The 23922-nt window shown below is 35.2% G+C and overlaps 3 protein-coding genes across 4 annotated transcripts in view; 2 read left to right on the top strand and 1 right to left on the bottom strand.

The window, feature by feature from the left end:
- Nucleotides 1–4037, top strand: part of LOC107692216 (uncharacterized) — a 15127-nt gene extending 11090 nt beyond the window's left edge. Inside the window, exons 5-8 of the mRNA XM_016491180.1 lie at nt 2096–2149; nt 2390–2502; nt 2842–2914; nt 3961–4037. Coding sequence (XP_016346666.1) covers nt 2096–2149; nt 2390–2502; nt 2842–2914; nt 3961–3971 — 251 coding nt within the window. The 3' untranslated portion in view covers nt 3972–4037. The remainder of the gene's footprint in view (nt 1–2095; nt 2150–2389; nt 2503–2841; nt 2915–3960) is intronic.
- Nucleotides 4038–14735: 10698 nt separating this feature from the next.
- LOC107692218 (5'-AMP-activated serine/threonine-protein kinase catalytic subunit alpha-like) lies at nt 14736–17322 on the top strand. 2 transcript variants are annotated; one of them, XM_016491182.1, is made up of 4 exons: nt 14736–15079; nt 15691–15896; nt 16332–16416; nt 17064–17322. In XM_016491182.1, the coding sequence occupies exons 1-4, from the start codon at nt 15031–15033 to the stop codon at nt 17237–17239; spliced, it is 516 nt and encodes a 171-aa protein (XP_016346668.1). In that variant the 5' UTR covers nt 14736–15030; the 3' UTR covers nt 17240–17322. The 2 variants fall into 2 exon arrangements, with proteins under 2 accessions (XP_016346668.1, XP_016346669.1); XM_016491183.1 differs by having other exon boundaries at nt 15766–15896.
- A 1224-nt stretch (nt 17323–18546) lies between these two features.
- On the bottom strand, nt 18547–23299 carry LOC107692217 (uncharacterized). Its single transcript, XM_016491181.1, has 4 exons — nt 23088–23299; nt 22296–22349; nt 18805–19056; nt 18547–18683 (listed from the first exon to the last, which is right to left on the bottom strand). Exons 1-4 carry the CDS (start codon nt 23260–23262, stop codon nt 18547–18549), a joined length of 618 nt encoding a protein of 205 aa, XP_016346667.1. The 5' UTR covers nt 23263–23299.
- Between the last annotated feature and the right edge of the window lie 623 nt (nt 23300–23922).

Raw genomic sequence — 23922 nt, forward strand, 5'->3', positions numbered from 1 at the left:
AAAGTAGCCATTGATAATATCTAAACAATATGTAGTAGTATAGTATATAGTATCCAAATCAAAATGTAATAAAATTAATTTATGTGTGATTTATGTGTAAATTATGTGCAATGTCTTAGCCACTAGGGATTGTTATATAGGGCTATACAGGCATCTAGTGGCAACACAATGATATTACAGATACTAAATTGTGCAAAATGTTTATCTTAACAGTCAATTTACAAATAATGCATTCAGATTTATGGAACTCAATGCACTGAATCTCCACAAATTAGTGTCGTTACTATGACAACCAATTTGAATGTGGCAAGCAACTGGTGTCTGAAAAGAATTATATATATATATATATATAATTTGGGGGTGGCAATAGGGATTCCGCCTAGGGCGTCAAATTGGCTAGAAACGGCCCTGAGTGGTGTGTGTGTGAGCAAGGCCCCAGCGCGATCGAACAGCTGAAACATAAAAAAGTTAAAAAATGTTTGGTCATACAGAAAAGAGTAAGTTATAATCCGCAAAAGTATTTACTTTTATTTTTGCACACTCACAATAAAAACAGAACATTTGTGCTTTGGTAAAATAAAGCAAACAAACAGGATGCGCATTGTCATCTCTGTTCAGGTTTCCTTTCCGTGAACTTGTTTATGGAGCGCCGCGCCACACATCTGTTTTAAATCTGTTAGCTTAATTAAGTCAGAGATATTTCGCATATTTTTTTTATGAAAACAAATTATTTTTTATTTTAGGCCTATTTTTAATGTAACTTACATAGGCTATACATTTTCCTTAAAGCATCCCATTTGACCCAGGGTTTGAAAACCTGTGCCCTAGTTAGGTCCTACAGAAACGTGTGAACGATGCTCTTATAGTTGTAGCATCACAGTTTAGTGACATCATTGAATGCTCCGGGAAAACGTATTGTCAAGTGTCGATCACATCGCCTTTTAATTGCTGTTTTGAATCCGGCAATTATTTATTTACAAATTATAAGCTCCGATTATGACACAAGTGAGGTATAAAAGCTTTGTTTATTAGAGGAATAATTAGTTAGCTGGCAAATGTTACATCGCGACGATGCTTTTGGATGCCGTTCGAGCCCATATAGCCTACATTTATGCAGCTTGCGTTCTGGTTTGCCGGTTGGTTACGAATGTCCACAAATTTAATCATATTTATTGTTTCTTTTCCTAAATCCTCACCGTCTAACCCTCTAATTTCGCAGGTTTCTTTTATTTTCATTTATTTTTTTATCACTGTTTTTGCATCTCTTACTGTGGTAAACATGCGGAAGGGAAATGAAAGATTTCATGAATTAAGAATTAATTCGATTTATTAATTCGTTCCCTCATTTTAGTTCAATCATGGGTTATTTAAGGAACAAACTAAATGAAACATGGACAGTGGCCACAAATTAAGTCGTAGGAACGAATTAACAAGTTGTAGGAATGAATAGCCTATCTGTCCTGTGTCCCACAGCCCTGCAAAGCGCAGAGCCCGATGAAACTATTATCTGGGGAAATGACTTGGTTACTACATTTCTATTGCTTTCCATGTTGAAGAACTTTGTGTTGTTTCTATTTCAATGTACTATTAAAGTTTAAATCACATTAAAATCCTAATTTGTACACTATGAATGAATGAATGATGATGCATTTATATACAGTCACTGTGGCTACGTCTCCAAGATGCTTCAAGATACCTTCCTGCAAATGCTCCCTGAAAAACTCATGATTCTCAAAAAACTCAAAAAATGCAAGTGCACCGAGGGCAAAAGCTGATTTAAACACAAAGGATGCTCAAACTAAATGGTGATTTAATTTAGTTAATAGAAGTTATTTGATAAAGAAAATCTATTTATGACATTATTTTTGACAGCATCCTCATTTTACAGCATTTTTACACAACTGCTTAAAACTTTTAACAGTAGGTAGGTTTCTTGAAGCATCTTGGAGACGTTGTCACCGTTCTTCTGGATTTAGTCTGTCTCAGTTTGTTCCGTTTCTTCTTGTCATTCCAGACAGTCTGAAATCCACTACTAGTTTTTGTTAATGATATTTAGAATCAATCTCTCTTTTTCTCATTTGATTTTGGTACAAAGTTCCCTCAACCTTCATAATACCTGTTCTGACAACTGAAACAACCAATCAGACAGGTACTGTACACCTGAACTCAGCATCTGCTGTCACTCATGTTTCAGAACTGCTTTTTAATTTTTTGTAGATGGTCACATTTAAAGTATAGGAGGCCATAATACTGTAGGTTTAGAGGTTATACATTATCATCATGGCCTTTCAGTTGTGACAATCTTTAATCATGACAACTTTTTGTAAACAAAGATGAATTACAATTTGAATTCCTTTTTCATATTTTTTGTTCCTTGTGTACTTTACAGAGCCACCCATCATGACCAACACTGCTGCTAAAGTGTTCACTGGAGTAGGAGCTTCGGTTCTAGTAGTAGCGGTTCTAGTAGTAGCAGTTCTAGCGGTCACATTTTTCAGAAGGGTAGGTATTACCACAGGAAAATGGTTTAAATTGCTATTTTACAGCTTTGCTCCTGAGAACTGCCAAAAAGGCCTTTATTATTTGGGATGCACCAATCCAATCCCTGGATATTTTCTAATTGTTTTGAAGTCATAAGTTGAGTAAAATGTGATGGCATTTTAATCATTGTTCAAAGCATAACAACTTTGCATCTGCTGCTGCATACTTAGTGTATGTATGTATTTATTTATTTATTATTTTAACTGGCTTGCCATGTTTTGTGGCTTTTCAAGCATTTGTCACCAATATTAAATGCATTTTAATATTAATAATGGATTTATTTATTTGTTTGTTTGAAAGAGGTGTTGTGGCCCATTGCCACACCAGCAGCATGCAAGGCCCATTGAGATGGAGAATTTCCTGCCAAATCCAGGTATGCATTTAAGCAGTTTTGAATTTATTTGGCTGTAAGCCGTAAGCCAGGTTTAGCTGCACCAGGCTTTTGATCAATATTTACACCTGTTGCACCATCTAAAACTGACTAGGCACAGATATACCTAGAATAGATGATGCACATTAACGCTGACCAATTCTACCACAGTAAGAGAGGCCATTCGCATTATATATATTGCTCATTAAAAATGTGAGCAAATTACATTCATCTTCATTACAGTATCAAATCAGCAGATAGACGAGATACCTCAACTTATATATTACAAATATCCAAGTGATCATTATTAAATCTGAGTACAGATTTATGTTTGTAAAGTATGCACATTCAACTTAATTCATACAGTTATTCACTGTGGTTATGTAATTGTTGTATACTATATTACCTTTATTATTACAGTAAAATAATTCAACAATGTTTTGGTTAACCATGTATTTCAAAACTCTTAAGAGAAATTAAACATTGGTTAAATTATCATTACATTAAAGAATATATTTGTGATATATATTGATATATTGAATATATTACAAGTGACTCTTAATTGATGTGCAAACTGTCATGTCAAGTAAAAATCCAGACAATTTGTGTTGTCCAGCCTGTAGCCCTTTAATTATTATTTCTCAAATACTGTGTTGGTCAGTGAGACATCAGAACATTAAAAAACACACTTCACAACTTTTTCAGAGAAATAAGTCACTGCAAGGAAGGTAATGCATGCGACTGAATCTTAATGTACTATTGATTTAAAGGTTTGTATTGATTGTATTCAAATCCATTTCTGTGAAAAATCTAATATATTTTCAAATAATCAAATAGAATGACCAAATATATTTTCATGCTTTAATATTTCCTGCATTGTTACATACATATATAAATAGCCTATAGGTGTCAGATTCAATATCAGATGTAGCGCTAGGCATAGATTGTGCAACAGGTATTAATTCTACATGCATTTTAAAAAAACCTGACATTTATAGAGATCAGATATTTGAATTATTTGATAGCTTTTGTCATTTTTCTCATTACAGATCAAGTGTAATAAAACAATAACGATGTTTACTTAGGACCAGACCATAACTGAAGAATAACACTGGCGTGTTATCAATCAAGTGCAATTGTTAGGTTTTCAGCTCTCTAAGCTCATATCTCTATTGTTTTATATTGTATTTTTTTAAAAGTAGTATTTATTTCTATTTATTTTATTTTTTATGTCAATTGTTTCTAATGAAGGATGCAAGTTACAGTACACTGTGTGTACACGGTCTTTTGTCAGTATTTGTTATTACTCTTATTTACCTTATTTACTAGGGCCTCAACTAAAGGGTACTAATTGTACTAAAGTGTCATTTCATCACGCTTGATGTATGACTGTATTTGCATTGACATCAGCCTGTTTGTTCGTGTGTGAACAGAGGAGCATCCAAATTACATGATCATTAAACCAAACCTGCAAAAAATGTCAAGAGCTATTTTGCACACACAAAGTCCTCAGTAGACTTTGCTAGTAGATCAACTATTTTGTGGCTGCTAGTTTGCACAAGTTTTTATAACTACAAACCTTTAGTAAATTGGGCCATAGTGTAATAACAAAATCAAGTGCTTCTAAGCATACTGACTGAGCCAATGTGTTTTGCATGCAATGTGTGTTTTGAACCTCACTTAGTTAAAAAAAAAAAACTTTATTAGAACAAGAAATCAATAGAGATTGGTTTTATTTTTTTATACCAATTATTAGTATGTTTACATATCAAATAACCGATAGAATTGGTTTGAATGTTACTTCAGATTTTGATCAATTTTATCTTTATATCCCATATGAATTCATATCTTCATATCAACAATAATACTAACAATTGGCAAAATAATTTAACATACTCTGATGTTTTCAAAAGGAGAACATAAATGACAGTTTGTCAACTCATTTTAAATTAGTTTCAAATTGTTTAGATGGCTTATTATCAGAATTATTATTTTCCCCATTTATTCTAATATATAAAACGGATACCTGGTTAAGGAAATATGCTTAAAAGTTTATTGTTCTGATCATTCAATCTCTAGAAATCTCCCGAAGCAGTGTTTCTCAACTCCAGTCCTCAGGAACCTCCTAGCAGCAGGTCTCACTAATTTCAGATGCCTCACTAATGAAAACATCGGATTCAGATCATCTGCTCTAGCGTGTTTTAGAGAGAGACATGCAAAACATTCAGGCAGGAGGATCCTGAGGACTATAGTTAAGAAACACTGACCTAAAGCCTGAATGAATAAGCTGGTCAGAAAATAATATAGAAGTGAAAAAAATAAAATAAATTGAAATTTTAAAAAATCTTTTATCATGGCACAATTCTAACCAGAGGTGGAAAGAGCATTAAAAAATCCTAAAAGTAGATATTTGATCATTTTATGACAGCTTTTCTAATAAGTTAAATAAGGGGTGGGAGGAAGTGCCCTCTCAGAACGGTCTAGGTGCGCCTGGCCGGAGCACGATTTCTACAGAGGGAAATCTTGGGCCGATCCATAAATCGCTTACTTTACCTTTAATGGTGGAATGATCTTCGTAACCCCATCAAAAAATAAATAAAATAAAATAATAAAAAAATAAAATAAAAGAACAAAAAAAAATGAAAAATGTGAAAAAAAGAAAAAAAGTATTGTATTTTTGCTATTAAAGCAATTATGTGCTAAATCATAAATAAATGCTACTCATTGCCCCCTTTTTTTAATTTTAGCACCATTTTGAATTTGAATGTAATTTTAAGTCATCCCAAGGTTCTCTAATTCTGTCACTTTTTGTAATAATGCTTTTTTCTTTTTTTTGTGATTACAATCCACACTTTAACGTTTAATACTCGGGAAACAAAATTACTTCTCAAAATATAATAACATTATTTTTTTGCATCAAAATAGAGTTTAATCTCACATCACGAGTGTAGTTATTTTGCTGGTTTGTTTAATTGGTCTGACATGTTTCAGAGTTCAGTTTGATATCACCTTTTCCCAGTGTTGCAGCAATAGCCTTTTATTTTTTTACTGTCAATTTTATACATTGTTACAGTTTATTGTTCCATCAGGGTTACTTTGTTGACAGTTCAATACTGTGTAACTAAGTTGTTTTTTTTTCAGAGAAAATTGGATAATCATGTTTTTGTAAGCCTAACCATTTGCACATTTTAAAGTTTACATTTTGTAACTGTCATTTTAGGACTCAAAATACTTTTGTGGGACAAATGTGAATGTCATTGCATAAAATGATCAAGTATCAGAGCACATGTCAGTATAGCTTTTCTAGGCTGTACTTCATTTATTTTCCTACTCTCTCTCTTTCATGTCTATATTTATTTGGGCCGCACAGTGGTTTAGTGGTTAGCACTGTCACCTCACAGCACAGTCTGTGTGGAGTTTGCATGTTCTCCCCGTTTTTGGAAGAAGTCTCTTCTGCTTACCAAGGCTGCATTTATTTGATCCAAAATGCAACAAAAACAGCAATATTGTGAAATATTCTAAAAATGCTTTTAGGAATGGTTAACACTTTTAGGAAAACCATGATATATTTTTCAGGGAAAAAATCTAATAGATTTTGAGTAGAAACCTTCTGTAAAATTCTAAATGTCTGTAGTGTTACGTATGATCAATTTAATGCATCCTTGTTGTATAAAAGTATTAAAATTATTAATAATTTTTTTCCTAACTCCAAACTTTTAATGGTAATGTATCATGGTTTCCATGATTTCTGAAGGATGTGAATCTAAAGACTGGAGTAATAGCTGCTGAAACCTTTTCCACCACAGGAAAGAATTTAAAATAAAATTCAGTAGAAAGGAGTTCTTTTAAATTGTAGTATTTCACAATATTATTGATTTGATCAAATAAATGCAGCCGTGGTGAACATAAAAGACTTCTTTGAAACTATGGAAAAAAATCTTGGCTATTACAAACCATGTTTGTAAGTGAGTGATTGATTGATTGCATGAATGACTGTCATTCTTGTCTGTCAGAGAGTTTCTGTGAGTCAGATTGGCTGTAATTACCACACACTGGGCTCTGACACGTACTTGAGCTCATAATAAAACAACAATGTCACATTATTGCCTAACGTCCTCCAGTAATGACTCTAACTGCTGTGCTGGCCTGTCGCTCTGCATGTACTCCCATTCACTGGCCTCTTTTGAAATCTCCATAAGATAATTATTGAGTTATCTGCTGCTCAAGCAAATCTGACTTGTCAACTGCTATTAATTGCTACAATATCACAAATTAATGCACATTCGCCAGTCGTATGAAAGCAGGCAGGAGGAGATTTCTGCAGGCCGATCCAGATATTCAGTGGCCTCTAACTTAGAGAGTTATACTGCACTGCAGATTAATTATGCAATTATGGATAAATGCAAAGTGGGCCAATCGACAGCACCATTAAGGCATACTCATCACTGAGGCACTGAGCAAAGAGAGATCTATGAGGCTGCTCTCTCCAACGGCAGGAGAGGAAGAGGAAAGTAACTCTTCAACTTCCTGGGCTGTTGCTGCTTCCTCTCATTCTCTCATGTTGCTGGAAGCGGAGGAGGGACTTTAAGGAATGATGTTCATACAGACACTCTTCCGCTAATCAGAGTTCCAGTTTGCCAAGTGTTTTGAGTTGAAGTTAAGAGAATCTGAAACCAAACAGAAACAATGAGGGTTCCTAGATTCATTTTGCTCGTGAACAGCTTTTACCAAAGCACGCTGCATTTCCACTGTCGGTTTTCACGTCTTTCTCTCTGTCTTTAGCTACCAGTTTTGACTGCTGAATAAAAGCAGCACTCATTAGCATTTCCTTCCTTGCTCGACTCTTATTAGATGCTGTCTCAAACCTCCACAAATGCAGATTTGACACGGTGCATTGTTTACATTGAGTTAGCAGACATCATTGCCACTGTCCAAATGAAGCTGTTTGGGTGCATAGCATCAGTGGATCAGTTCAGGTTTGGATCACTTTGTCTAAAAGTGTTTGTGTGTGGGTTTGGCTGCTGTGGATTGTTTTTTAGGGGATGAGAGCAGGATGCTGTAAGGACTTGAGACCTTTAATGTTCATATACAGTACGTTTTTAATTCTATTTATTACCTATAAAATTTGTCAACAGGATTTTAAAACAAAGTATTTTTAGGTTGCAGAAATACATCACTGCTCAAAAGATCTTGAACATTTTTATTCAGCAAGGATGCATTAAATTGATCAAACGTGACAGTAAAGACTTTTACATTACTACAAAAAAAAATCTATTTAAAATGAATGCTGTTCTTTTATTCAGATCATCTGCTCTAGCGTGTTTTAGAGAGAGACATGCAAAACATTCAGGCAGGAGGATCCTGAGGACTATAGTTAAGAAACACTGACCTAAAGCCTGAATGAATAAGCTGGTCAGAAAATAATATAGAAGTGAAAAAAATAAAATAAATTGAAATTTTAAAAAATCTTTTATCATGGCACAATTCTAACCAGAGGTGGAAAGAGCATTAAAAAATCCTAAAAGTAGATATTTGATCATTTTATGACAGCTTTTCTAATAAGTTAAATAAGGGGTGGGAGGAAGTGCCCTCTCAGAACGGTCTAGGTGCGCCTGGCCGGAGCACGATTTCTACAGAGGGAAATCTTGGGCCGATCCATAAATCGCTTACTTTACCTTTAATGGTGGAATGATCTTCGTAACCCCATCAAAAAATAAATAAAATAAAATAATAAAAAAATAAAATAAAAGAACAAAAAAAAATGAAAAATGTGAAAAAAAGAAAAAAAGTATTGTATTTTTGCTATTAAAGCAATTATGTGCTAAATCATAAATAAATGCTACTCATTGCCCCCTTTTTTTAATTTTAGCACCATTTTGAATTTGAATGTAATTTTAAGTCATCCCAAGGTTCTCTAATTCTGTCACTTTTTGTAATAATGCTTTTTTCTTTTTTTTGTGATTACAATCCACACTTTAACGTTTAATACTCGGGAAACAAAATTACTTCTCAAAATATAATAACATTATTTTTTTGCATCAAAATAGAGTTTAATCTCACATCACGAGTGTAGTTATTTTGCTGGTTTGTTTAATTGGTCTGACATGTTTCAGAGTTCAGTTTGATATCACCTTTTCCCAGTGTTGCAGCAATAGCCTTTTATTTTTTTACTGTCAATTTTATACATTGTTACAGTTTATTGTTCCATCAGGGTTACTTTGTTGACAGTTCAATACTGTGTAACTAAGTTGTTTTTTTTTCAGAGAAAATTGGATAATCATGTTTTTGTAAGCCTAACCATTTGCACATTTTAAAGTTTACATTTTGTAACTGTCATTTTAGGACTCAAAATACTTTTGTGGGACAAATGTGAATGTCATTGCATAAAATGATCAAGTATCAGAGCACATGTCAGTATAGCTTTTCTAGGCTGTACTTCATTTATTTTCCTACTCTCTCTCTTTCATGTCTATATTTATTTGGGCCGCACAGTGGTTTAGTGGTTAGCACTGTCACCTCACAGCACAGTCTGTGTGGAGTTTGCATGTTCTCCCCGTTTTTGGAAGAAGTCTCTTCTGCTTACCAAGGCTGCATTTATTTGATCCAAAATGCAACAAAAACAGCAATATTGTGAAATATTTTTACTATTTAAATAACTTTTCTATGTGAAATTTATGGTGGCTCAACACAGTGAAATATATACTGCAAACATAGGTTAACAACCCAACAAAACAACCCAATGGAAATGGTCCTATTTGTATAGTATTGTAATGAACCTTGTTGAAATCTATGTCTGTCAAAATAGAACTCAACAACCAGTCGTTGTGCCAGAGAGAAATCACTTTCTTTATTGCAATTGGAATAAATAAAACTTCTAAAAAGGCACAGGTGCGAGTATGAGGACGGAAGAAAAGGGCACGGGACAACACACACAAAGGGAGTCTTCAAATTCAATATATTAATACAGTGGTGCTCCCTGTTGAAAACAGCACATCAACCTACACTGCACACATAATTATGGCGTGCTACTCCATTCGCTATACTCCCCGACTCCCCTTACACCGATCGCCGTTCACACACCCACCCAATTCATTCTTTCATCCACATACACAAGCACAGGAGTAAGTTAAAATACTTCCCTCTCCCCCGGCTTGCAGGACCCAGCCGTGGGGTGAAGAGCTTTCACAGCAAACAGTCAGTCAGGAGAGCAAACGATAAGGAGGTGGAGTTGAAGTTCACAGTTCTTTCACAACAAGTCCATTCACATTCGGAAACAGGGAAATCACTCAAGTCCAATAGTGAAGAATCATACGCATCATCCTTAAGTTATAAGTGACAGTCGGGCAGAGTGCCAAACAAACAATGTCCTGAGGCAATGGTGACTCTAAAAATTAACACCCCCCCACCCCAGCTTTGGTGAACAGAAGAGACTTCTTTCAAAAGCTTTAAAAATCTTACTGATCTAAACCGTTTGAGTTGGACACATTAAAGTTGAATTCATTTATTCTTTCCTTTTTTTCTTTTGTTTAATGTCATGTTATATGTTGTATCATCTTCCTAAGTTTGTCTTGGGACCTGGAATTTTTTTTCTCAGTGTTGTGAAGCAGTATTTTGTCATCAATGTTGCTTTGGCATAAAAACACCTGTTGAATATCAGAACAATGACTGAGAATAATATAACTAAGATTATTCAATAAACTTTTGCTATTAATTTCTTCCTGTTTCCCATTTTTTTCCACCTGTTCATGCCAGTGTTTACTGCTTTGAAAAGCAGACTTAAATCTGATGTTTCCTGACAGAGAAAGATAGAGATCGATTTAGAAATGACTTTGGTCGAACACAAGCAATCAGCATGCAGAACTCATTGTATTCTTTCCATTGTAATGCTTAAAAACACAACCACACAATGCTGCAGAAACAAAACCATATTGCAAATACAAGGAGAGAAAAAAATGAATCTCAGCATTACAGAAATGATCAAAATTGTTTTACAGAAGGGAAAAACTCAAGCAACTCAAGGCACAAAAAATGATTTAATACACCGTTTTTATCAAATAAACCTTTTATTCACTTTCTCATTTGTCCCTTTGTGACAGTAGAAGTCCAAATCATTTAAGGATACTGCAACATAATACATCATATGCTTTAGCATTGGAGAACTCCTGCAAAACAAACATGAATGTAAAATGGTTTTAAAATTTAAAAAGTAATGTCAGAGAAACACCATCATGTTATAAAAAATTGTTGTGCAACAATTTAATAATAATTTCATATTAATTCTTACTCTTTGTAGGCTAACAGTATGTTGTCAATTAATAATCACAAAGCAAAAAAATGCTCTTTTGCAAAAATCTTGTACCATCATGTAGTTTTTTTTTTTTCTCACAAAACAAGAATGAACAATAGCATCTATAATTTAGATTACAATCTGCAATGGATTGGACAAATATGTTCAAATACTCCATTTCATGTCAAAGCACTTTTATTAATAAATTAGCTTCTTCACAAAAGCTGTGATTTTCTGTGGCTGTTTGGTTATTGTAAAACTCCCACAGATGCAGAAGTAAACATCTAGCTCATGTTTACATTTGTCACTGGCCATAATCCTAACCTTGAAATCAGGATCAGACATAAAATAATGTCTTCAGAATCATTTGTTCATGTGAAAATGGGCTGGGAATTGAACAAATAGTTGTAATCTGGCTCAGATGACGGCAGGAATCATGTTTTTGTGTCAGTTTTTCAGCTGATTAAGGGAGAATACTTCTCCCTTCACCTTACAAATGGTTGTTGAGAGCAAATGCATATTTTGTGAACAAGTGTGACATGTTTGAGCAAAACGGCCACTATTTTTGTAATCAGCAGCCTGAAATTAGTAAAAGAATAAGTACTGGGTTTCATTTAACAAATATGAAGCAGGGCAGTGTTATCAGTTGGCAATTACTTTTTAGAAGCTCTGTTCAATGTCAAAGCAAATGCATTTTGTGACATTCACAAAAGTATCATCAGCGCACAGAAGAAGCAGTTCTTTTCGGAGAGAAGCAGAACCTCAGATGCTCAACCAGAAATCCAACAGTGGTGATTCCCACCAGACCAGACAGAACCAGACGAACCAGAGCCTCAGTGACGCCACAATGATCCAGACAATCTGAAAGAGAAGAGAGATGTTCATAAACACTGTCTCGGTCTCATTTAAAGGGGTCATATGGTGCGATTTCAAGTTTTCCTTTCTCTTTGGAGTGTTACAAGCTCTTGGTGAAAATAATGATCTTTAAAATAGCATCATATGACCCCTTTAATGGTTTTGTCTGTAGAGGCGTAAGCTGCGCGGAGGTTACTGTGGCAGGAAGCTTTTTGTGGTGGTACTTTTTTTTTATACCTTTGTTGGTTGGATGGGTGCAGCTGGTGTTGCTTGCTTGTGATGTACCTGCTAGACAGCTCAAAGGAAAAGCAACTTATGGCCTCAAATCTGTAAGTTTATCTGTCTTATCTGTCTGTTTATCAGATCATCTATCCATCCAACAGCAAAGTACTACAGGCCTCCAGATGGTTTAGCATCCTGCTCTGAAACATAATAATCACTATTTATGAGCTCAGTGAATGAGGAAACACTCACCTGTAGATTGCTGCACAGTAACTGATGAGACCGCTGCTATGGACAAGAGGAAACATATTCATATTTAATAGGCCAATACTGCCAGACCACTAACACTTTTTATATCATATTAGTATTAATTAGAGCTGAAACTTACCATATACATCAACGTTGAACTTTCGTTTTGAGATCTGTGTGTTAATAACAATGAATGCTTCAAACGGTCCTGATTCATTGGTCCTGATGTTTGAGATGGTCAGTACTCCAGTCTTCTGGTCTAGCTGGACTCTGCTACTGAATCTTATATCATAATGGGTGAAAATCCTCCCTTGATATATCTGTGCGACACGAGTGCTTAGATTGTCACGCTCATAAGACCACAGTATTTGAACATCTTCCTTCAGTTCAGGAACTCCTGGATGTAGACGCAGGACATCTCCCTCCATCACTCGAACGCTTTCAGGTGCATCAGCCTGTCCACACACTGAGAACAGGGATGATTTGGGTTCAAAAATGCAACAAACAACAATTGAAAAGACCTGTTCCAACTACCATAAATAACTCTGAAGTCTTATAAGAAATAAATAGGTTACAATTTGTTCATGTTCTTAAATGTTAACTTTATGTACAGTCATCTTTAGATGTACAGTAATCAAGTTAGAATTTAGAAATTTTAATTCATTTTGTTTCCTTTTTTAAAAAAATCTAGATGCATTTTAGCAGCACATGCACAAACCACTGTGGAGATACCTGATGCAGGATGTGGTTATCTATCTATCTGTCTATCTATCTATCTATCTATCTATCTGTCTGTCTGTCTGTCTGTCTGTCTATCTATCTAGATGGAAGACCATTATGTATGATCATCAAAATGTCTAAAAAGTTAATTAGGTGCATTTTCACACACACACACACACACACACACACACGCACACACACACACACACAACAAATAAATAAATAAACAGACATTTGAAACATTCTTTACTGTCTTAAATAACATTGTTCAATATCACGTTTTATGTTTGTGTTTAGCCTGCAGCAGTTGAGTTTACAAGGTTTTGGAAACAATTTCATGTTAGACTAATTTACTGCGATGTTTAAAAATCCTTCCTTGTGTTTGTGCATCTCATGACAGTTGAGAGTGTCTCAACAAGCTACACAGTGAACATGAAAAGAATAGAAATAGAAAAGAACAAACCACACAACCACCAAAAGAATAGAAAAATACTAGATCTGAAAGACCTACCTTCCACAATGGTGAAAAATATGATGAAAACCCACATGCTGATAGACATTTAGGACAGATATCAGATATGAATAAAAGTGATGTTGTTTATCTTGATGATGCACCTGGAGCTCGAGCTCATCTGATCATCATTCGCTGAAGATCTTCTGTTCTGAATTTCATCAGGAAGTGATCACTGACAATAAAATCTGTAAAATCAGCTGTTATACACTAGATGGCACCAAACCACAGCTTTTCACTTTTGATCTCACTTCCAAATCATGACTTTTCATATATCATCTTTAGTTTTTTCATATGTTGATGTGAAAAATATGGATTTTACTTTACATTTTTACTAAACATCCCTTTTTATTATGGCAAGGCTATACTTCATGGCAAATGTTAAAAGCATGCAGTGTGAAAGCAGCAGAACAAACCTGTGATATTGCTTTATAAAGAGATTTTAATAAAGGTATTTCAAGAACCAGTAGAGGATTGAGGATATTTGACTGGAACTTGATCTACATTGCATCTATTTTCTGTTTCTATTTTACTTCTATATGTATTCATTCATGTTTGGTGTCACTTATCATTTATTAATGTATTCAGCTAATCACCGTTGTTAGAGAACTGTAATTTTTGCTACAATTTCCCCGTCAATAAAAAAAATAAAAGTACCTACACTTACCGTTTTGACCAGCAGGTGCCGCCATCGAATCATTTTGTGAGCAATTTGCTCAGTTGATTCAGACAGAGATTGTCCCGTCACTGATGTAGGAGCATCACTGAGATGGAAACCCGTAAGACATGGACCTAAAAAAAAACGGTTTAAACGGATCGTGGGTTTGTTTGACGCATGAACTTTCTCAGCCATACAGTCTTTGGCCACAACACAAATGAATATATAAAGTGATTGGCTGAAATTTTGGACCCTCCCCTCGTAGTCCCTATATTAGAGTGTGGCGTGTCATCTGAATAAAATATGATTAAACTGACAGACGTGAGAGTTATGTTTTTTTTCGCTGTAATGATAGTCGTCAACGCAGGTGGATTCAGTTCTGAATTCAGAGTGGAAGTGAAAAGGGGAGAGAAAGTCACCTTACTCGACGAGAAATCTGGATTGGAGTATGTCAACAGAGTGAAATTATACGAAAATCAGACAAGGGAGGAGATCATCATCTACTGTTCCTCCGAAGAGAAGGTGACTGGCTGCAAAGCAAAGAACTCTTCTACATTTTTACTCCAGATTGAGAACACCAGCGTCTCTTTAACTCCTCTTGATGCCAGTGAAGCGGGATGTTATGTTGTCGAAATTATGTGGTCAAGAAACTCGTTGTAGTCAACGGTTAGTGTGTTATTAATCTGTCTAAAGTGCTGTTCTGTTGACAAAACAAGTGCACCCCGATGTTTTGTTTTATATTATAGACCTATTAACTTTTTTTTATTATATAATTTTTGTGAAATGCCCATCCAATATCTACTTTATATTTCCTAGTTATTGGGCAAGAAACTACACTTTATTTGGGATGTATTATTTACTTTTTCACTGCACTCTTTTAACACTCTTTTAACTGCCTAACATCTACTCTGAACACCAGCATCTTGCCAGAAGTCTCTAGCAGCTAGCTAGCAAACTTTCTAGAACCTTAGGCTGATGATACACGTAACACGGGGCAACTTTTTGAGCAGTTTTGCCGGGCAACTTTTTTTGAGCAATGTTGCTTGGGCACTTTCCCATTGACAATGGGTAACAAATTTCCATCTGGATTCTCACCTGGTTGCCCGTTGACGGAAACATTAGCAAAGTTACCAGGCAACATTGCTCAGAAAGTTGCCCCGTGTATCATCAGCCTTAGCAATTAAATAGCAATGCCTTAGCAACTGTGACCTGTCTACATTTTATGATATAAAGTTGGTCTTGAACTTAATTTTTCTTGTTGTTTTTGTTCTATACAGAGCAACTGCTCAGTACCAGTAGCCCAGAACCTCCATCCATTCATCCATTTGTCATATCTGCAATATTCCCTGTAGGGTCACTGGACACTGCTAAAGCCTGGACAATCGGCCTAGAACAAATTTGCTTAATCGCAGCGGGCATCGCAGGATTGACTGCAGTGGTCATTTTGGCCGTCATTGGTGTCATCAACCGCATATGTCAAAAGGCAAGTATTAATACAGAAAAATGCAGCAGCACTTCTGTTTTTGTGACACTTATTAACAGCAGTGTTCAACTGAGGACTATGTATTTTACAGTGGAGTTTTTAGATACTTTGCTCACAAAGGGCTTCCATTAATATCATGACTGTGTCATTCATTACGTTCATTGATCCGTTATAATATTATATTATACCAGCGGTTCCCAATTCCAGTCTCTTAGTTAACGCACCTGATTCAGATAACCAGCTCATTTGAAGTGAGGACTGGAATTGAGAACCACTGTATTATGTAATCATTCATTATACAATTGATTATACAACATTTATTGATTTATATAATTTTTTGGTATTAAAAATGTTCATGTGCAGTCGCAGTAACAGATTGTTGAGTGTGATTGAGTGTGATTTAATTCTCAATGTTCTTGTGTCTCCCTCCAAAAGACCCAGAGTAATCCTGATGCTGATGCTGATGCTGGTGATGGAGATCCAGATGAGACAACTTCTGTCATCTCAACCACCAGTGGAGGTCAGTTCACTATAGCTGACCCTGGGCTTTGTATCATGAATAAATATAGTTTGTTTTCTCTTAGCAACCTGTGCTAACATTGACTTATCAAATTCAAACAGATTCTACAGGTTTCGATTTTGTACAGGTTTTTCAAATATTTTAAACCAAAACCATTTCACTATTTGAGTGTTTTTAAAAAACAATATCAAAACAATATCAACATTTTTGTCAAAAACTTGACATTTGTCTTTTGATATTTTTTCTTCATTAGAATTTGATGATTACACCAACCTGACATTTTATTTTATTCTTTATTTTAAAAGCGTACAAAAAAAGTAATTTAATTTACATTAAAAAATAACATCATCTTCACAGTGATTCAGTGAACTTTGTATGAACTTCATTTTGCATGTATTTTTAATAGAGTTGTTTAAATTCAGTTGATTAAATAACCAATATCTGTTGAGAGACATTACATAGGTATAACAGAATTGTCATAGACAATGAAGTCATTGAAATGTTAAAAATGGCTATTGAAGTGAATATAGTTTTTTTTTTTTTTTTTTTTCATATTGTTGAATTTAATAGCCCTGTACCACAAATTTGGGTCACTTTACTTACATAAGCACTAATAATGCAAACTCTCCTTTTCCTACAATCAACAGGTAAAGATGACACAAATGATTCCTACGAGATGGTGGACAATTCGAGCTTTTGCTCGGTTGATATGGAGAAGAAGAAACTTGGAGACCTGGACATCTTCCGATTAGATAATTTAAAAAATAATAATAATAGTAATGATTCTAATAATAATAGTCAAAAGAACTATAGTAATAATTAATTAATTTTTAGAATCTTAAAAAAAAATTATTTGCTCTTGCATTGCTTGCTATTGTTTAATCTTATGATTAAATGATTTCTTTGTTAACTGGCTTAATTCAGCTCTTTTTGGCTTCTTTTAGTTCATACAGTTTTTGGGAACAGACAAAATCCTGATTTTAGGATATCAGATAAAACACTGCTGATTGGTATTAGACAACAGACAAAATGAATGTTTTCTGACACGATGTTCATTTTGTTGGAAATCCGATCTAACATCTGAATATTCATTCATATATGTGCATGTCCCTGCAAAGGTATTTCTGGCAGGGTGGAAAATATTCCAAAGATATTACTTATAAATGGTCTGTTTTTCTTCAACTTTATTCAATAATATATAGATATTATGATAACATATTCATTATCCACCAAGCTGACTGTTTACCTATATCAACCTCTGAATGTTTATTATTATTATTGTTATTTTTTTATTCTGTTATTTCTTTTCTTTTCAAAGCAGAGACAGAAAATGGCAGAATAGTGCTGTGACGAAGTGATGAATAGACAACTTTAGGCAGAGTTTTCATTTTTGGGAGGACACAAACAAATGCACACAGTTTTATTAAGCACTGACATCAAATAATCTTTTTTCAATCAAACATTCCTTTTGCATCTCATTAACAATAAGACATTAGACGCTTTTGCACCGTCGGGCCGAACAGTTCCAGTTATGTTTCCACTTGAGCTCGGTTTGGCACAGCACAATTATCAGCACAGTCATGGCTAACCATGCTGAATCGTGCTGGCAGAATGTGTCTAGTGACAGCACCACTCAAGATTCGTCACTTGTCTGTTCTCTGGCTACTTCTTCTCTGTAGCTGGCCACAGCGAGCTATTTGAGTGAAATAAACAGAAATATCTGATCATCCTTCATAATGCAGTCGCCTACTTACGTCTCATACAGTATGTAAACACTTGCATTACCAAGGCAGTGGTTCTGTTATCAGCCCTACAGTGGAAAACGAAACTATACTGTATTTGTGCCGATTGGCCTGGTTCGACATGGAATGGAACGGATAAGCAAAAAGAAAAAAAGTACCAGGTACCAGGTACTGTACCCAGTGGAAAACCCCCCAAAAGTGTACCGTGCCGTACCATAAAGTGGAAAAGCACAAAAAGAGAACAGTTCGGCCCAATGGTGGAAAAGATTTAGATTTTTATTCTTTTAAGGGTTCCATTTATACTTGTAGTCTCATGACCAAAAGTTCTTGTAGCATTCCATCACCATCACGTTTTTGGCCATTGTGGTGTCTCATGGTAATATCATCATCACACAGAAGCAGCTCTTCTCTGAGATGAGCAGAACCTCAGATGCTCAACCAGAAATACAACAGTGGTGATTCCCAGCAGACCAGACAGAACCAGACGAACCAGAGCCTCAGTGACACCACAGTGATCCAGACAATCTGAAAGAGAAGAGAAACGTATAGATATTAAGTTAATTGTAAACATTTCTTGTCATTCGGTGGCTTTGGTCACTGTGGCATGAAGAGAGTTCTTTAGTAAATGTAGTTTGAGTTCTCATACCTTCACTTCGTGGGCAGATCTCTTTCATATGAAGATGGACAGTCTTATTGCTCACTGGATTCACAGCCGTGCAGCTGTAGATCTCTGGATCATTATAATGAAGCTCTAATGCTAAACTGAGGTTGATGTTGAGATCAGGATTGCTGGTCTGGTTCAACATTTCACCTCCTTTATACCACGAGATGAACACGCCTCGATCATTTTTCACAGAACACAACACAGAGCAGAACTCCTCTGTTTCCTGTGATGTACCTGAAAGAAATGAATTCTACTTCTATCATAATTTACAAAAAAGAGTCCCAAAGCATCATTATAATGAAGCTCTAATGCTAAACTGAGGTTGATGTTGAGATCAGGATTGCTGGTCTGGTTCAACATTTCACCTCCTTTATACCACGAGATAAACACGCCTCGACCATTTTTCACAGAACACAACACAGAGCAGAACTCCTCCATCTTCTGTGGCTGCACTGATGTACCTAGTAAACATGTGCTGTGTGAGGTTAATTCTGAACATTTTGTGAAAAACATTTCACTTTCTTATTTTTATGGTTTTAAGACCCTGGGGACCCCGTCGAATCGCTCTGATCACTCTGATTGGCTGTGCAGCTTTAGCGAATCAGTGCACGACAAGAGTGAAAATGATGAAAGCTAGCAAACCATAAAGTGAAGCGTGCACACAAGAGGCTGTTCTAACTTTACATATTTATTTTATCTGAGCATCCCAATACGCAAATATTTTCATTACGACATGGCCTTCTGGAATGAAGAAACTAAAGACCTGCTGATCAACGTGATTAATATTCAAACATGCTAGTTCGGGGATCCTCAAATCTGGCCCACGAGATCCACTTTCCTGCAGAGTTTAGCTCTAACCCTAATGTCTTCAGGATCATTAGAAAATCACAGGTATAGGTGAGTTTGATCGGGGTTGGGGCTAAACTTCGCAGGGCAAGATTTGAGAAACCCAGTGCTAGTTGACTGTTGGCTGTAGTCATCACAGTGTGTTAAAAAATTATAAACAAATAAATGTGATAATAAGAAAATAAATAAAAATAAATGACTTGTTATAACAAAATTAATTTTTAAATAAATTTTGCCCTTAATTTGTATTACCTTTTCACTTTATTTTTTATTCTTTCATTTATTTTTATATTTTTGCATTCATTTATTTGTATATATTTATTTATTCCCATACAGTATACATGTATTTTCTTATTTAAATATTGCCACATTTATTTATTTATTTATTTAATTATTTACATTTCTGTCTCATGTTTGAAAATTAGGTGGGCTGGTCCTGCTTACCATTGGTTTATCTAGATTGAAGTGTGTGCTCGATTACTCTTGACTTACTCTAGCCATATCTTGTGTAAACTATATCTGATGCTTCACAAATAGCTAGAGGTGAACATTTTTGCTTATAGCTAGAGCAGGTTATTGGTGTTTTAGGAGAGCTTAATGCCAGTATTATGGAACGTGTTAAACTATTTTACTTCACTTTCCAGCAGATTTATTCAAAGACTTTAGGTTTCTCCGATACAAAGCACCAAAGAAAACACATTTGATTAGATCCTTAATAAATGTTGCTACAAATATTACATGGTGTTGCTTTCTGAGTATTTGTTGTAATGTTTTTGACTGCTTTGTGGCATTTTCAAGGAAAGTCGGCGGCCATATTTGCAACACTCGTGGGCAGCTATTTTGGGCATCCAAAACCACTTGAATTGGAAAATTCTGAAACCAGCTTGCCACACTCATTTTAAATAACATTTAAACATAACATAGCAACAAAGCAAAATCTGACATGAACTGTCCTATAAATGTTTCTTATTTTCAAAAAGTGTTAAAAAAGCTTAGCTGAACCAATGTGCCTATGCAGTCATAAGCACACATTTCAGAACACTGACTATTTCCAAAGTAATATGAGCTTCTAACAGCAGCTGGAAGGAAGTGATGACCAATTAGTGACTGGCTTCTTGGTTTATCTCAAGGGTTTGTTCACAGTTTGCATCTGACAAATCAGCTAGAAAGAGCTCACTTGCAAAAAAGTTAACATGATCCTCAGTTGATCCATAACACCAGACTTGAGGAAGCACCACATGCAACTGTGGTCTCTACAAAATAATTTGACAAATTGTAAAACACTGCAAGCTGATCTGCAACATCCTGAATTTGGACAGTGTATTGATACGTGCCACCAAATTTTTTTTGGGAAAAAGTCTGATCTCTATCACTTAGTAAGATGGTCTTATTATTGGGAGATATCAGGGTAAGCATATTTTCCATTGGAGAAAGCATAACAATCAACTTGGATCATGTATGCTTTGACGACCAATCACATCACGAGCTTGACGTCATTGTATCAGAGTTATGCGACAGTCAATAGCTGTTTGCGGATACCATAGACATGAATTAGAATGACCATAAACTGAATCTGTTGCAAAATTGTCTGTGACTTCTCTTATAAAACACAGTTTTTTTTCAGTGTAAACTCTACAAATAGATCAATCCAAAATGAACGTTTAATGCTAAACGTGTTGAAGATGAGCTAACATACTGTTGATTCATTAAATGATAAGCTGTTTTCGCACAAACTCTGTTTAATTCAGCATAGTGAAACTTCTCCACCATTAACATCCACTCATGAAACGGTCCCTGGTCTTAGTTTCATGAGTGGATATTAACATCCACTCATGAAACAGTTCACCTATGCTGCATGTATTTGGATTGTGGGAAACCCACAGGAAACCCACAAAGAAACAGAACGGCCTCTTGGCTCTGGGACTCCAACTGTGGCTCTTTTTGTGAGGCAAGAGTGCTACCCTCTACCATGCTGCCTGTGTATTTGATTTATCAAGTCATTCATTCATTGGGCCTGCGTGATGTTCAAGCCAACTTTTTGACTCAGGTGCAGATTTTGCAAGGCGACAACATAGTTAATAGTTCTTTGATATCAGTTTTGCTGTGTCACTGCCTTTAAACACAAAAACAAGATTTTCCAGCTGTTCCATGCTAAATATGCTATGATTTAGCCATTGCAACATCAGTGAGACATTTAGATAATGGAATGTTATGATTCACGTGACAAACATGTTGTGCTGGAGGATTTGTTTGGGTGTGGTATTGTAACTTGCCCTTTTTACGTAGCACTGTACTTGATTGCCTGTCTTTGATTTGCTTTGTTGTTTTTATGTTGATAGTTTACTGTCAGCTTCTTTTCTTTGTAGATTATTTTCCACAAAAATAGAAAATATTCTTTTCTTTATCCATACTATAGGGTGTGGATGCCATTTCTTATATAAATAAGGTTTTCTTTTGTTTTTCAATAGTTGGGAAAGTAGGTTTTATTGTATCTAAATATGGAATTGAGCTGTGCCTTGTAATTTAATTGCTTTAATGTTTGTTTGTTGTTTTTGACTCTATACACTATATTCACTGTAAATTGGATAGTTTTGTACATAAGTATGCAAAAAGGTTGGGGGACTCACCTTCAGCTTGGTTTATACTAACTAGAGACATGATGGCAGGTACAGAAACAGGCCCTGAAAAAAAGAATAAGATAAACACGATGACAAACATCATTAATAAGAATATTCATCTTTAAGATGGAAATTTGCAGGGAAACCAAAGGTTGAAGCTGAAATTAATGTTGAGATAAACTAAGCTTTTTAAAGTTCTGAATCAACTGAAACGATTGCTTAAAAAAAAAAAAGAAAGAAAAAAAGAAATGTCACAAAAAGATTTTTCGAAGTGCTGTAAACACAACACGCTGCGCTGGCGGCACCTGCTGGTCAAAAAGTGTAACTGCAAAAAGAAAGCCCAAACATTTAGACTTTTTTTTTTGTTTTTTTTTACAAACCAACCGCAATTTTTTTTCATTAAAAAGTGTACTCTATTAAATGTGTCTACAAATAATTAGATATCATTAGATATGACGATTCTATACATTTTTTGTTTTATTAATGTGCAGTGATTGTTCTGTGTTTTATGCAGGGTTTGTCAAATTAGGTCAATCAGAAGAAAAAAGCTTCCATTTTGTATTATACAAGCATTAAAATTAATAAAAAAAAAAGAAACATTAATTATAATGTGGACAATAAATACTGCATATAAACACGTCAAACGCATAAATGTAGACATTTTTTACTCCCTGGTAAAAATCTTTTTGTGTCTTTAAGTGATCTTGTCAAACAGACATTATCTCATTAACTGACACCTCTTATCCTGAATATATTTGATAGGTGTTGTTATTTTTTCTACCAGCTGCAGCTAAATCTTACCATAAACATCCACTCTGAACCTTTTCTCTGAGACAGATCCACTGTGGAGAGAAACTTGATAAAGTCCAGAATCGCTGCTGCTGATGTTCCAGATGGTCAGAGCTCCAGTCTTTGGGTTCATTTTCACTCTGCCGGTTAGTGTTTCTTCATAAAAGGGTTCATAACCCTGATACATCTGTGCGATACGAACAGTTTGATCACCTCGTTTAAACAGCCATGTTACTTCACTGAGACTCTCAGTGTGTCTTGTTTGTAGAGTGAGAACATCTCCCTCCATCACAGTCTTTAACTCATCGCCATTCACAAGATCTGAAAGAATATTAAAACTGGTTGAGCAATGTGGTGTTTTGCTATAAAATATACAAACCTCAATTGCCCAGAAAAAAAGTGGAACGCCTACTTTCTATTACTTGAATGCATTCATTTACAGAATATCAGTACCTATTTTTTGTATGCATGTAATACCTGCTGACCTACAGGTATGACATTATTCACATGATTTACAGTGTGACAAATGGACAAGGAGTAATGTAAAAAAAATAATAGATACATTGTTTACATGCACATGAACATAACTGGACACTTGCTGAATTAAACACAAAATATAGTGAGGTCATCTGACAACAATGTTATTTTGTTTCTTACAAAAACACAGCTTTTGGCTTCACATGATGTTAACTGATGGACTGGAGTGGTGTAGATTATTGTGATGTTTTTATCAGCTGTTTGGACTCTCATTCTGACGGCACCCATTCACTTCAGAGGATCCATTACTGAGCAAGTGATGCAATGCTACATTTCTCCAAATCTGATGAAGAAACAAACTCATCTACAT

This window comes from Sinocyclocheilus anshuiensis, unplaced genomic scaffold (assembly GCF_001515605.1).
Source record: "Sinocyclocheilus anshuiensis isolate Anshui unplaced genomic scaffold, SAMN03320099.WGS_v1.1 scaffold859, whole genome shotgun sequence".
Lineage (NCBI taxonomy): Eukaryota > Metazoa > Chordata > Actinopteri > Cypriniformes > Cyprinidae > Sinocyclocheilus > Sinocyclocheilus anshuiensis.

What these genes read in the sequence shown, in the direction of transcription:
- LOC107692217 (XM_016491181.1), bottom strand. Translation starts at nt 23,262, where the DNA reads ATGTATCAGGGTTATGAACCCTTTTATGAAGAAACACTAACCGGCAGA. An exon ending in GTTCAGAGTGGATGTTTATG is followed by an intron (nt 22,350 to 23,087) that starts GTAAGATTTAGC and finishes TCTTTTTTTCAG; the next exon opens with GGCCTGTTTCTGTACCTGCC. An exon ending in GATCTGCCCACGAAGTGAAG is followed by an intron (nt 18,684 to 18,804) that starts GTATGAGAACTC and finishes CTTCTCTTTCAG; the next exon opens with ATTGTCTGGATCACTGTGGT.
- LOC107692218 (XM_016491182.1), top strand. Translation starts at nt 15,031, where the DNA reads ATGTTATGTTGTCGAAATTATGTGGTCAAGAAACTCGTTGTAGTCAAC. An exon ending in GAAACTCGTTGTAGTCAACG is followed by an intron (nt 15,080 to 15,690) that starts GTTAGTGTGTTA and finishes TGTTCTATACAG; the next exon opens with AGCAACTGCTCAGTACCAGT. An exon ending in TCAACCGCATATGTCAAAAG is followed by an intron (nt 15,897 to 16,331) that starts GCAAGTATTAAT and finishes TCCCTCCAAAAG; the next exon opens with ACCCAGAGTAATCCTGATGC.